The sequence below is a fragment of the Corapipo altera genome, unplaced genomic scaffold, assembly GCF_003945725.1.
Source record: "Corapipo altera isolate COAL_440 unplaced genomic scaffold, ASM394572v1 45, whole genome shotgun sequence".
Taxonomy (NCBI): domain Eukaryota; kingdom Metazoa; phylum Chordata; class Aves; order Passeriformes; family Pipridae; genus Corapipo; species Corapipo altera.
The window spans coordinates 14,756,852-14,770,419 of NW_020884877.1; the positions used below are offsets into that span (position 1 = coordinate 14,756,852).

Genomic DNA, 13,568 nt, shown 5'->3' on the forward strand with positions numbered 1-13,568 from the left:
TACTAGGTGGTTTGGGGTCTGCAGTGACTGCCCAACATTTTCAGATTCACTGTGATTTGGTACAGAATGGAATAAATAATGAAGAGGGGTTGACGTTTAAAAAAACAAGAAGCTGGAAAGGGCTTTGCACAGAAGTGCAGGACAGACAATGGCCTTTTGCCATTCAGGTCTCCTTCAGTAGCCCCTGTGAGAGCAGATCCCAAAATAAGTTAGACATATTCCACTGTGAATAACCTTGATACACCTAATTTGGAGTACTAAGAGACCGTGTTCACTTCACTTTGAAGAGAATGGATTTCTTATAAAAACTTTTTTGTAAGGATATTTCTTTATACAGTTATTTGGGACACAGAGATCAGAGGTTTGCTCTTACAGGTCTTAATAACAAATGTTCTTAGTCTCTCCTGAAGCCCACCCTCCTATCAACAACAAAATATCCTTAAAAATATGTTTTTCTGTGTCTTGAGAAGTCAAATAAAAACATGCAGAAACTGAAGTGATAAACAAAATTTATACCCTCAATTCTTCATAGTTTGGAAATTTAATTATTAGAAATAACACAAACATACCAGAGCTAAGATCTTTGTAGAACTGTTGGCTAGTCAGAACCTGGGTAAGAACCGATCTCATTGCTCCTCCCATTTTGGTCAAGTCTTCTAGAAAGGAAACATGAGGCTCCAAAACCTGGAGGATTTTATGAAGGTCTTTCTCTGATGGCAGATCAAGAGCTGAAAACCACATAACAAGAACTTTTGGTGTAGATGCAATGTAATTTGGCCAAGACCTTCACATGTAGAACAGTTATGACCACCACAAATGGAAATAATTTATATGTTCATAATGCTCTAGAATTCACACAAATTTCAAATTATACCTGATTTCATTTTCTGGAAGAGCTCAACACAATGATAGGTAACCCTTAACATATATTTAAGCTCTCCAGAAGACAAGAAAACCAAATTGCATAGCCAGGCAGTAATTTTGTTAGGAAGAGAAGTATAAAATACAATGACATAAACCATTTATGTACTGTGTCTTCACAGACTGCAAAGCAACAGATAACAGCATGGTAAAATATGCTAGATACACGCAAATTTAAAACATACCAGGCTCATTATATCCCTCTCTTAAGTGCTGAATAAGACTAAAGATGAACTGTGGAAGAACTAATTCTGACATCATCAACAAGTCTTTTGGGACACATGGAACATTTGAATTTGATTTAATCCGGTGTCTTTTACAAAACCTATAAAACAGATGAGAAAAACGTTAGCCAAGCACACCTCAGCAGTGTTAACATATACTAAGAACACCATTACTTTTTCAATTTTTCAGAACATATATGCTTTTACATTAGAGGTGGTGTGGAAATGGTATTCTGAAATTCCAACTACTATGTTCAAACCCATTTTGATTCTGAGGCCAGTGAATTATAAAGGTGCCAGTTTTTTCTCCTCTTCTCAAAGTTCACATATCTAACATTCCAGTTTCTTCCTATATGTGTTAGAAGCATCTTCATGGAACAATTAAAACAACACTGAATTTCCTCTCCTTTCTGTGTAGTACTTAGGGGCTGGGCTGAACCAATTCTTCAATTCAGATAATGACTTTTTTTAATGTCTTTTGACATTAATAAAAACAACTTCCAAAGGCATAAGACTTTGCAGGGTTGGTAACTAAGATTTGCTTATCAAAGGGCGATGGAAACACCCTGCAAAAACTGTGTAAATTGTTTCATTTATAAAGAAAATATTTACTGCCTGGAGAATTCCTGCATGGTAGTAGCTGAGGTTTGGCTAATGCACAATGACATTACATTGAGCCAAACCCCATTAGAGCAGACAGAATGATTTCCCACTGACTTAACGTGAGCCTAACTCAAGAGAGACTGAATACTTCTCAGCTCCCAATCTATTTTTAGAAAAGACATTTACCACTATCAAAGAGTTATTTACCCATGTCAAAAAAGACACTAACAAAGAATAGTGTAAAAATACATCATCCAAGACTAAACTTTACTGAAAAGATTCACTAGATTTTACCACTAATTTTTCAACACAAAAATTCAGAAATGAATAGTTTTGTTTGAATATGAAAACTGTTTCCTAGAACTATTCATGTCTTCACTTTATTTGCTATGCCATATTTTCCATAATTTCCAGCCTGCTACTTCCTACAACATAAGCCCTTCTTCTTTGAGGACCACTGAAGAATCACCTTCAAGAGAAGAACAAAATAGAAGAAAGCCACAAAGCAAGGATATGAGTTTAGGATCCAAGCAAATAAGACAGAAAAAAATGAGGATACAAGTTCTGCAATTAAGATGGCAATTCACAAGAATGGCTAGCAAATTCCCAACAATAAAAGATTAAGAGCCTCTCCTTTGTTCTTTTACATTAGAAACTACACTTTTATTAAGAAAAGGTACAGAAGGACAGTACTAGTCAGTTGATTTACGGTTTATATATACGTTCCTGGGGGGCAAAGGGCCTGACAGAGCTCAGTGATGACTGAAAACTTTCTGTTAATTAATGCCCAAATGGATGGTGTTCACTTTTGTCTTCCACTTTTCAAATTACATTCACAGAAGTTACAAAAAGTATTTACTTTTTCCCTTTGGTCATTCATTTTTGTCTCATCAACATCCAGAACTCTGAACTGCTATAAAATGCTAACATGGCTTGATCTATGCTGCAATATGGAACTTCGTATCTTAAAAGTTATTGGTTTCCCTTTCACCACCCTCCTTTATAAGCAGAGATCAAAAGTAAATAACAACTTAAAAGACAGACGGGAAGGAATTACTATGCAGTGTGTTCTAAAATTTTTTCCTGCCCACCATCCCCCCACATATTTTTCTGTCAAAAGATGTTTTCACTCGTTACAACTGGAAGCTAAATTATTACTAAATTATTGGTCCACATGAAGACAAAAATCACAATCTTTTTCCATTATTCTCTTCTCAGATTCAAAAGTATATTCTGGGTTTGGTTTTCTATGCATTGTCCTACCCTAGAAATCACTTTTTCACAAAAAGATAAGGCTAATTTTAGCAAAAGGAAATAATAAACAGCAACATACAATTAAATAAAAACTGAGCTTCAACAAAGAACATTGTCCACATGACTTCAAATATAATTCTTAAATTTCTTATGCTGCATTAATCTTATTTGTAAAATGTAGAATATAATTTATTATTAACATAAGCAGCATTAATATTTTCTGAATAACCTTCAGGTCAGACTTTCCAGATTCATATATGTTTTTTCCTACTATTTCCATCTTTAATAATTCTACTGCAAATTTCTAAAATGTATTTTAGAAGTGTCTTCAGGTAAAATAACTCCTTCCCTTTAGGTTACAGTTGCACAACCTAGTCGAACTAGGTCAGTCCTGCCACCATTCTGTCATCATCCCTCTTATTTGTTCCAGCACTGGCACTTGACTGATCCTGTGTTAAACCAGCTCAGAAGCTAAGCTAGCAGAAGTTATTTACATTTAAAAATATATAAATAAATTCATTGGGTCAGTTTAAATCCACTAACACTCAAAGACCTGTCTCCTTGAAAATCACACTGAAATGCCCAAACCATTGTGCCATCACCCCCTTTCCTTGTTCACCTGTCAAGGGAGCAAAACACAGAACAAAATAAACCAAACCCCCAAACATGGCAGAGAAGGAAAATGCCATCCTTGCCAACCAGCGCATCAGCTGGATACAAGGCTTACTGTGAAGCCAACTCCTCAGCTTCAAAGGAGAGTTTTTAAACTTCCCAGTTATCACAACAGCTGATAAATGCCTTCAGTACCAGCCAGACCACACCTTTACAGCTTTTGAACATTTGATCAGTCCTTCATCCACTACATCCCACAGCATCTCAAGTTTCAGTTGCATTCCAGAAACTTGACATAAGTTCATGCACACATAGAGGGACTATTTTTACCCTTACTTTTCTCTTGCTATTTTGTGCCCTGCCTCCCCACGTTTAAAAGTCATTTGTTTTAAACTGGATTATAAGACTGTCAAAAGAAAGCATCCCTTTTTCACAGATCTTAAAGAGTGTTACGGCACTAGGAGTACCTGAGTCCTGACAGAAGCTTTTAGGAACAAGGATCTGGGATCTAATGACAGGAGCTCTACTTGAGGTAAAGTTCTACTTGATTCTTCAATTCAGGAACAATAAATCATACTCTAACTGAGCTTTTACTTAAGATATAACACACATTGCATACTGTATACCACATGACAGTCATCACATAATGTTTCACAAAGTATTCAAATGAAAGAAATTCTGCAAATAAGAATTAAACACACACTTTTAAAAAAGACTATGGATTCTGTCCCCACTGTAAAACTAACGAGCAAATATTATTCTTACATACTCTGAATCTACAATATAGATATAAGATGCAAAATATATTTTGAGTGCTACAATTGCCTCTCAGAGCTCTTATGAACTGATTTTTTCATTCTTTACATAATGGTAGAGTTTTTAAATTTTTTTTCTGCTTTTGAAGTTCACATATTGAAACAAATCTCAATTCAGAAATTAATTCAAAACAAAACTTGAATAAACAGGATTAGAAAATTACCTTGATTAAAAAAGGCTTTTATATGCTTTACGTGAATCCACTGTCCCTAATAACAGCAAACACAATGGTAACTGAAGAAATGCAGAGAAATGAACCTACTGTTCCTATTAAGTTTAGCATGTTTCCCCCACACACCCTAGTAATCAAATTTCATTAGTTAAATTCCTTTCAGCAGCCAAACAGGCTTCCAAAAGTGAATCAATGTGGTACTGACTTCAAGGCCCAAGGAATGACAGCTTTTCCACTCTATATGAAAGCTGCAAGCTATAGAGGAGTTCATAGACAAAGCTGAATACTAGCATTTCTGCTATTAGGGACTCTGACAAGAAGCAAAGCCAACTGAAAAGATGTCAGACTAATCCTTCCAACGAGAAAATCTCCAAAGCAGAGACACTAGAGTCAGTGGTGGAGGACAACAAAACACAGCAGAAGAATTAATGGCATCTCTAGAAAAAAAAAACAAACAAAAACACCTTTAAAGGACATCTTTCCAGGCTTTAATCCTTCAGGACAAAGCTGGTTAGCCAGTGTAGGAGGCTAGAAATCACAGATCAGACTCTCAGAAGGTATTCCAATCCTTGCAGAACAGCAGGAAGAGAGACAGTGAGTCACCAGAAGCTCCCTTGGTGCTCAGGGCTGCACTGAGCAAAGCAAGTGCTCCAGTGCAAAGGAAAAGCAGGAAAAGCTCCTCAGCAGAAGAGCATTTCTATTATTCTCTGTTAGCCCTCAGATGTAAGTATCTTGTATAGTAGATAAAACTGCGAGTTGCATAAGTATACAGGTACCCACTATCAATCAGAAACAGTAGATTTGGCAGTTTCAATCATAAGGTGTTTTTAAAGGAAAAACAGAGTGAGAATGAGAAGGAATGGACTTCTGAGAGCTGAAGCTGAGCCTGTGTTTGAATGGACCCACAAAGTTGTTAACTTTGAGCATTCTGATAGACAATAGAACAATTCAAGAGTAACACAATCTTCTGCTGCAAAAATATTATCTTCAGAGAAAGGGTGAATGCTCTGGAATATAATTACTGCACCATAATTGCATCTAAGTACAGCTTACATTTACCTAGTCTGATCGAAAAGCCTCAATCTAAAGACAATTTGAAATATATTTGTACAATAACAGACACACAGGTAGTTAACTTACAAATATAATACCCAGTCTCTTTGGTACAGGTTTTTCAAACAACACAATGATTGTAAAGTGAAGCCTTACAAGTTAAAAGGGCCTCGGTTATCCTGTTAATGGCAGGAGAAAAAAACCAGTACTTAAAGGACCCGCTAAATTTAGTATTTCACTGTATTGAAGAAGGTATTGACAAGAACACTCTTAAAACCCAACTTTAAAAGTAATCTTTATAAAAGTTAACATTTAAAAAAGTACACAAGAAGAATATTTACATGCAAAATTCTTTTGCAGCAGTGGAGTCTAAAGGTATCATCTTCCAACACACGCACATCCCCAAACAAAGACATAAAGATAGAAGATACAATCTACATTCTAATTCCAGATGCTTAAGAAATATTTTTAGGATCTGATTTTGCAGAGTTCTTAGTCTTCTTAGTCTTACATAGCATTCACAAAGCAGAATTCCCAGCTGACTTCAGAAGTAGGTCTGAGAGACAAGTAGATCAGCAAATAGAATATTTCATCCAGAGTCCTCATTAGAGTTATGTTTGCTTGGCCCTCAATCTTCCCAAACCATTATAAGTTCACATACAGTCTCCCTGACCAGTTGCTTTCAGAGTCCCATCAATTATCTACCTTAAAGTACGTAGACAGTACATCTTCTATTTAAAGAACAAAAATCAAGTTTTTAAAATAGAGTTAACAAAAAAAACTTTCTGGCCAAGAAAATTTTCCCAAGAAAATTTAAACAGGTCAAACATATGGCATGTAGTACCTTCACCCAAATACTTCATCTGATAAAGTTCTAAGTGACTGCACAGTGCTAGACAAATGTAAAAACAACCTTCATTTCTTCAGGATTTGAATAAGATCTGTGAATTTTAGTAAAAGATATCAACTTAAGTTGAAGATACCACTTTGGTCAGGCCTCCAACAGACAAGGTGCATATAAAAGTAATTTGCAGTTTTCTTAGAAAGTTAAATGTCCATGTTTTTCAAGGCAGAGCTATTATCAGTGCAGGCACTGTGCAGAAACAAAGAGGTGCATCCTGATGAAGGCAACTGAGTTTATTATTTAGTCCTTGTTACTGTAATAGCTATTAACTCAATGTAAAGAAAAGTCATCCTATTGTTTTCAAAGCTTACTAGCAGAACCGTCTACAGAGGAGAGCACAAAAATACTATTATTTAAAATCACCTGCAGTTGTCAGATACCATTCCAGGATTTTTTTAATATAAAATTCCTTATATTCTACAAGTGATAAGGAAGCATAGCCTAAAATCTGAATCAACCTACAGTGTCATTAAGAAAGATCTAAAAGACAATAGTTCTTTAGGAATGTGTTCCCTAAACATACACCCAAAATCATGTTTGTTTCATTGCCAAAAAATCCATTGACAGCTCTATATAGGTCAGATACATAGCAGACAAATAACTCCACCCTTACATAGCAAACTTAGCTGATAGGTTCACAAAAGGAGCTTTAGAAGCTGGTGGGATCAAAGCAAAGGAACTGAAAATCAACACTGGTTAGCCCAAATCTAAACAACACTGTTTCAGAGACCTCTAAAACACTATCTCTTCTTAAACTGAATATATACCAAGGCAAATAAAGCGATAGACAAGTCACACAATAAATAAGCCAATTTTGGGCAAGGCAAGATACACAGTTGTCATATCTTGTGAGCTCAGCCTTCACATACTTCACAAATCAGACTGGCCCTATCAGCAAAATCTTTGGGTAAAACCACCATTTATTTCAAGTTTGTTCAGTAACTAACACAGCAATATTTCAGGCTTCTAAATATTGATAATTCTGTATATTGATACATTTGAGCATCTTATTGATGACTTTCAAACAACTGCACATTATTCCAGAAGCATGTATAAAGTACACATCATCTAGTCAGGCCACAGTTCTAAAGGCAGTAATACAAAATTAGCACTTGGCTGTTAACCATCTGGAATACAGCAACTAATTTAGAGGTTGATGTAGTCCTAATTAAGAGACATTCTTAGAAGAAATCAAGTCAGGCAGGTTTGTGAGCTGACTGTATAACATGAGGGACTTAATCTACACGTTGGTCTGAAATCCCTTTTGCTTTCCGAGGATACAACCTAACATGAAGCACTACAAAAACTACTGAATTTTACTGTGGCATCCTCAGCAGCAATACAAAATATTGACCTTAATGTGTGGGGGAGACATAAGGGAGGACTGAGGGAATCAATTATCTATAAATGCCTAGTAACTTGAAATGCTGTGGTCAGTGTTAAACCCAGTACAAATTCCTCTACTTTGCATATGGATCATCATGAGGGAGTTTTTGTTCTGAAGATCACATCCACCAGAAATTACATGACCATGGATTTATCCAGACTCTCATGCCAAGCTAATAGCCAGTACACCTCGGACTTCTCAGTCCTTCCTTGGTAGCCCAAAAGACTTCAAAGTCTGAAAAGCTGCATGGAGTTGATAGAGATCTTAAAAAATGCCATTTGTACCAGCTCAACAATCCCAAACACAGATATTTTTATGTAGTTTCACAAAGCTCAGAGGCTAAACTCCTTGGCTACCTGTATGGTCTCAGCCTGTTGATAAAGCAACTATTTCGGGAACTTCTTGAAGAAAGTTCCAAAAGAGCACCCTTCCCTCTTGGCGGCTGCAATACCAAACCTAGCCTGGGTCCTGGAGAACTGAAACCTTCCTGTCTATTGCTAAACACCACAATTTGATAGAGTCACGCTGGAAGGGACAAACTGAAGCAGCAGCATGCTATATGTATGCTAAACAGGTGATTCACTGTTGCAAGACACTCCATAAAATACCCACATAATCCACTTCATGCCAGTAAAATCACCTGTATGTCCCTGAACCCAGCCACAAGCAGATCTAACTTCTTTGATCTTAAGTGGATCACACTGATACAATCCAAGATGATAAGAGGCTTTTCCTGATGAATATGCACAGAACGCATCCAAAGGTAACTAGTAATAATAGCTTTCTCAACAACAAGCTTGCATTATTGTCACTCTATTTGTTAAAGTTTTCACAAGTCTAGAATACGAAAATGGTCCTTTACTCTTACTTAGCAACAGAAAGTAAAAGAAATAGAATATAATCTCCCACAGCTCCCAGTCAGCACAGCAAGGCCAAGGCCATGAAGTATCTCTGAAAACAGATAAGGAATCAAGTCAGAAGGAGAGAAAGAATTATATGGGGACAGAGTGGCAAAGGATCATTAATTTAGGTATCTACAATCCAGAATTTAAATTTAACTAAAACTATTCAGTAATACTTGCTAGGTGCAAACATTTTAATGCACTGAAAAAACAGAGCCAATTCTAAATAAATTAAAGCAGAAAAAAACCAAGCAGGCTAGAAACTAAGAATACACTTCTCATTTTTGGCAGCAAAAGGAGGCAAAGAGAATTGTCCAGCTTTTTCATAAGGGATTGCGGTAGACCCAACAGATACATCAGTCCTCAATGGAGATATAATGAAGAAAAAAAATATGAGAGAGAAGTCTGATCTAGTATGTAGCTCCAACAGATCTCCATGAAACCTACACTGATTCACACCCTTAAGACACAGAGCTAAACTGAAAGGTAAGTAGGGATCATTAGAGACAGGACTGCAGAAAGTTTAGAGCTGGGTACATGAAGGTGCTTTTGAACACAGGGCATACACCATCCATCTACAACAATCACCTTTCTTGTAGGACTTTTGACTTGATAAAGAAACAGCCTACTGTTGCAAGTGGAAATTGATAATGCCTTAGTGCCTTTGATATCAGTCATAAGAGAAGGCAACACTCTATGTCAATGGAGCCATTGGTTGCCATAGCTACCATGAAATACACAGCAAACATCAATGCAAAAGCCTGGTTAATGAAATTCTTAACCTGGCTTTTTGGCCTTCAGGATATGCAACCCTTGATGGAGATATTATTCTTGTTGCACTGTAATGCAGCACTAAAACATCTGCTTCCCACATGATTAATTTAACAAATAAGTCAACACACAGTGAGGCATACTCTGAAACAGGACACGGGGCAATGCAATAGCCCAAGTGTAGAGGCTCTCTAGTATATCAAGTTATTGTCTCCAGACTTAAAGGGGAATCAGAACAAGACAGCCATAGAAACAGGATGGTACTCATCAATGACAGATTACTGACTAGTTATACTCTTATTATAACCATATGGCATAGTGCTTTCTTCAAGCTCATTTCATAAACTGTCACGTTTCACTATAAGACAAGACCATCTACCAACCAAAACCACTCCAGTCTGAATTTTCCCCTATCCAACCGCATGGGGTTTTCTTTCTCCAACATATGAACTCACTTGAACTATGAACATATGTCTACATGAATGCTTTAGAACTGAAGATTTTGCCTTCTTCAGAACATTATTAATTATCTCTGAAGGAGCTGCTAAATTTCATTTGCAAATAGCTAGATACCATATGGCAGACAACTACAAACTATTTTCACCTACTGACACATCAATGGATCTTAAAATCTATTCAACCTTGCCACAGCTAGAGTTTTTAACACTTTAAGAAGCAGTCACATTTACAAACTTGGATATTTTCTAATGTCTACTTTACGTTCTAGTAGATCAGAACAACTGCAATTAACTCAATCATCAAAACCACTGAAATCTGCATGAAAATCAAAAGGTTCAAAAGTGTGACAATCTGATTTTTCTAAGTCAAATGAGTATTACACAAGGTACCTAAAGCAAATCAACATCCATCTATTACGCTATATTCCAGCCTCTTTTTATAAAATTATCAGAAACAAAAAACTAACGCTCAGTTATCTCTAAAAAGCAAATTATATATTTAATTAGTAGCACAAGATTAAAACACACATCCTCCTACTCCAGACTAAACCATCTCTCCATTTACATTAGCCACCCTAAAGGAAATGAGATGATACTCCAGATTCTAAACTGGAGAGATTTCCTTTGTAGCAGAGCAGTTAACTAAGACTTCTTCAGAAGTGTTTTTTGAGATGCACCAAATAAATAAACTCTGAACATGGAAACCAGATAACAAGAATCAAGAGAAACAAAATATGTTACTATAATATTCGTATACAGTAGCTACACAAAATTTTATCTGAGCAGACAGATGGTAGATAAAGTTCATAAGTAGGCTCCACATTTGATTCCCTTGCTATTAATAGAAGCCTAGGCTGTAGTGGCCAAGGTTATATCGGGCTAGACACACTCCAGTTTCCTGAGTCTACCATGAAGGCCTCCCAACTTTAACAGGCAAAGCATTACCTTCGTAATTGTGCAGTTGATTTGTATACACAAAGTTAAATCACCTTATCTAAACATGCTGCATTAAAGTAATTCAAGTCAATAGGTAAAACTCCGAGTGTGTTTGCACACAGTGTTTTTACATCGGTTTAAGCTTAATTTACTTTGTCTTGCACAGCAAACAAAGTTTCTAGTTCACTTAACTGCAATAACATCAGTTCTTATCATCATAAGCAGAAGTGACCTTATGTTAAATGCAGACACCCCATATGCTGTCCTGCATTGTCCTCCTTATATGTCCATGAGAACTGGAAAACCTACTGTTCAATGCCAACTGTTGTTTCTGAACAAATACTATGTAATTCTTTATTTTTAATGACCAAAACTCCTGAAGAGAGCTACTTCGCACACAAGACAATTTACTCTCAAATTCTACCATCAAAGGTAATAAGTAGGGTAAATAGAAACAAGGAGAATATCCGTACTCCCTCAGGGTTTGCCTCTGTTTACACTGCAAATTTAAGCATTTTTTATTTCTTCTTTATTAAACCATCTTTCTTCAAGAAGAAAACTGTTTAAAATAAGAAAAGTCAACTCTGAAAGCTATAAACTCCAGGATGAAAGCAGTATCAGAAGTTATTTTTAATATTCACCCTAAAGTAGTTCAATTTGTCTGTGCTCTATTAAAATCCTGCCACTAAGAGGAGCCCTAAGTCTATTCCACAATGAACAGTGGAAGAAGTGACATTAAATTTTTTTCCTACTTCTCAAGATCAAGGGGAACTGTTACTTCAGTGATACTGAGGAAAACAGAATCACCAGAAGCTGAAAAAAAACCCATGAAGAAAGAATAATTGCAGCAGTAGCCACTCGAAACCACCGAAGATTAATGAAAACAAAAGGAGGAAAAAAATTCTTCCACTGGAGGAAGTCTATCAGTAAGAAAAGATTCCACCAACAAGGAAGAATGAATAAATTATGATGGCAGACAGTACGAGGGAAAAAAAGGGGAAAAAACATAAGAAACAAAGAACGAAGCCACCTCAAGGCCTAGAGCAGGAGAATGGTGACTACAGACACAAAGAACTGGAGCCAAGACAACAACATTCAAAGAACAGAAAAAAGAAGAATTAATGAAATCTCTAAGCAGAAATGCAAAAATAGAAGGAATCTTAAGATTCTGATCGAGTGACACAGAATTATACACTGTAAATTTGAAAAAAAACCCAAGAAAACAAACAAGGAAAATGTTTTAATATTTCTGTATGTTCCTAAAGTTTTCTGCTAGGTGTGCTACAACTCAGGATTCAAGATCATGCCATCTCACTCCAGCTAAAACAGTCAAGACAGAGACTATTCTAGAAAGCTGGTTAGAAGAGAGGCCTCAGTCAAGCACTATAAAGTGTCATTTAGTAAAGTGTTTAGCTCTCTGGTGAATGAACAGCAACACAGGGAGCTCCAAAAAGACACTCAGTTGTGAAATTTGAAGTACTGGCTAGGTATCACCTTCACTCAGTAACTGGTTGACTGATCTTTCCCTTTACCATTGAGTACAAAGCGAACAAAGGAGGGTTTAATGAGGTACCACATTCCTCTTCTTCTAACCAGGCACTTCAGTCTTGCCTCCAGTAGGTCTGCATGCTAACAGAAAAAGAAAGACCTGACTTCCACTAAATCCTGCCTCTGTTGTACTCAACCAAGCATTACCAAATTTCTCGATTTGCAGCTAAGGTGGCAAGATGAACTGTAGACTGGGAAATCAGACAAAAATGGCTCCCTGTTACTCAATCTGTTCACTTTGGCTTATCTGCTCACATGATGTCCCAAAGTATTTTGACACACTTCACGGCTGGCCGTGCTAGGCCAAGGCTGCTAGCTGGAAGCTGACAGGTACTGCCTCCCATGCACTCCGCCTTATCAACTTTCCTGGAGGCAGACACTCGGTGCAAGGGCAACGAGATTCGCGTGAGCGCCCTAAAAAAGGCGCTCACACATCAACAAGGCCACCCCGCCGAACCGCGGTCAGGGCCGGCGGGAGGGAAGGCGGGGCGGACCCCCCGCTCGGCCCGCCGTGGTCCGACCCGCAGCCAGGGAGGGCGAGAGGCGGCCCAGGAGGCAGCAGGTGCCCCCCTTACCGCCCTCCCGCAGGGCGGCTCCGGTCACGGCTCCGCCGTGCGCGGGGCCGCCCCCGCCGGCAGGTGCCCGCCCGCCCCGCCGCGGCCGCCCGGCGCTCACCCGGCCTCCCGCATGACGTTGCTGTCGCCGCAGTCGCAGGCGCCCCCCGCTTGGCTCCGGAACATGTTGTAGTCGTGCCCGGCGTGCTCGCCCTGGTGGAAGCACTCGGCGCACAGGCTCATGCAGGGCGAGATGCCGCACGTCCGGCACCGGTAGGCCACGAAGTTGGCGGTCCACACCAGGCCGCACAGCGTGGCCGGGTCGTAGGCCCGCACGGCTTGCACGAAGCTGTCCCAGGGCTCCCCGCCCGACAGCAGGCAGCGGCACCACTCCAGCGCCTCGCCCGCCGCCTCGCCGCCGCCCGGGCCCGCCGCCGGGGCCAGCACCCGCTC

At 38.5% G+C, this 13,568-nt stretch overlaps 2 protein-coding genes across 2 annotated transcripts in view; one reads left to right on the top strand and one right to left on the bottom strand.

The window, feature by feature from the left end:
• The window catches only part of UBR3 (ubiquitin protein ligase E3 component n-recognin 3), a 104,210-nt gene that overhangs the window by 90,181 nt on the left and 461 nt on the right, over nucleotides 1–13,568 (bottom strand). The window contains exons 2-4 of the mRNA XM_027636526.1: nucleotides 13,237–13,565; nucleotides 1,107–1,246; nucleotides 570–728 (exon numbers count right to left, since the gene is read on the bottom strand). Of these exons, the coding sequence (XP_027492327.1) occupies nucleotides 570–728; nucleotides 1,107–1,246; nucleotides 13,237–13,565 (628 nt within the window). The remainder of the gene's footprint in view (nucleotides 1–569; nucleotides 729–1,106; nucleotides 1,247–13,236; nucleotides 13,566–13,568) is intronic.
• METTL5 (methyltransferase like 5) overlaps nucleotides 13,283–13,568 on the top strand; it is a 6,369-nt gene continuing 6,083 nt past the window's right edge. Inside the window, exon 1 of the mRNA XM_027637025.1 lies at nucleotides 13,283–13,388. The gene's annotated coding sequence lies outside the window, so the exon portion shown is untranslated. The remainder of the gene's footprint in view (nucleotides 13,389–13,568) is intronic.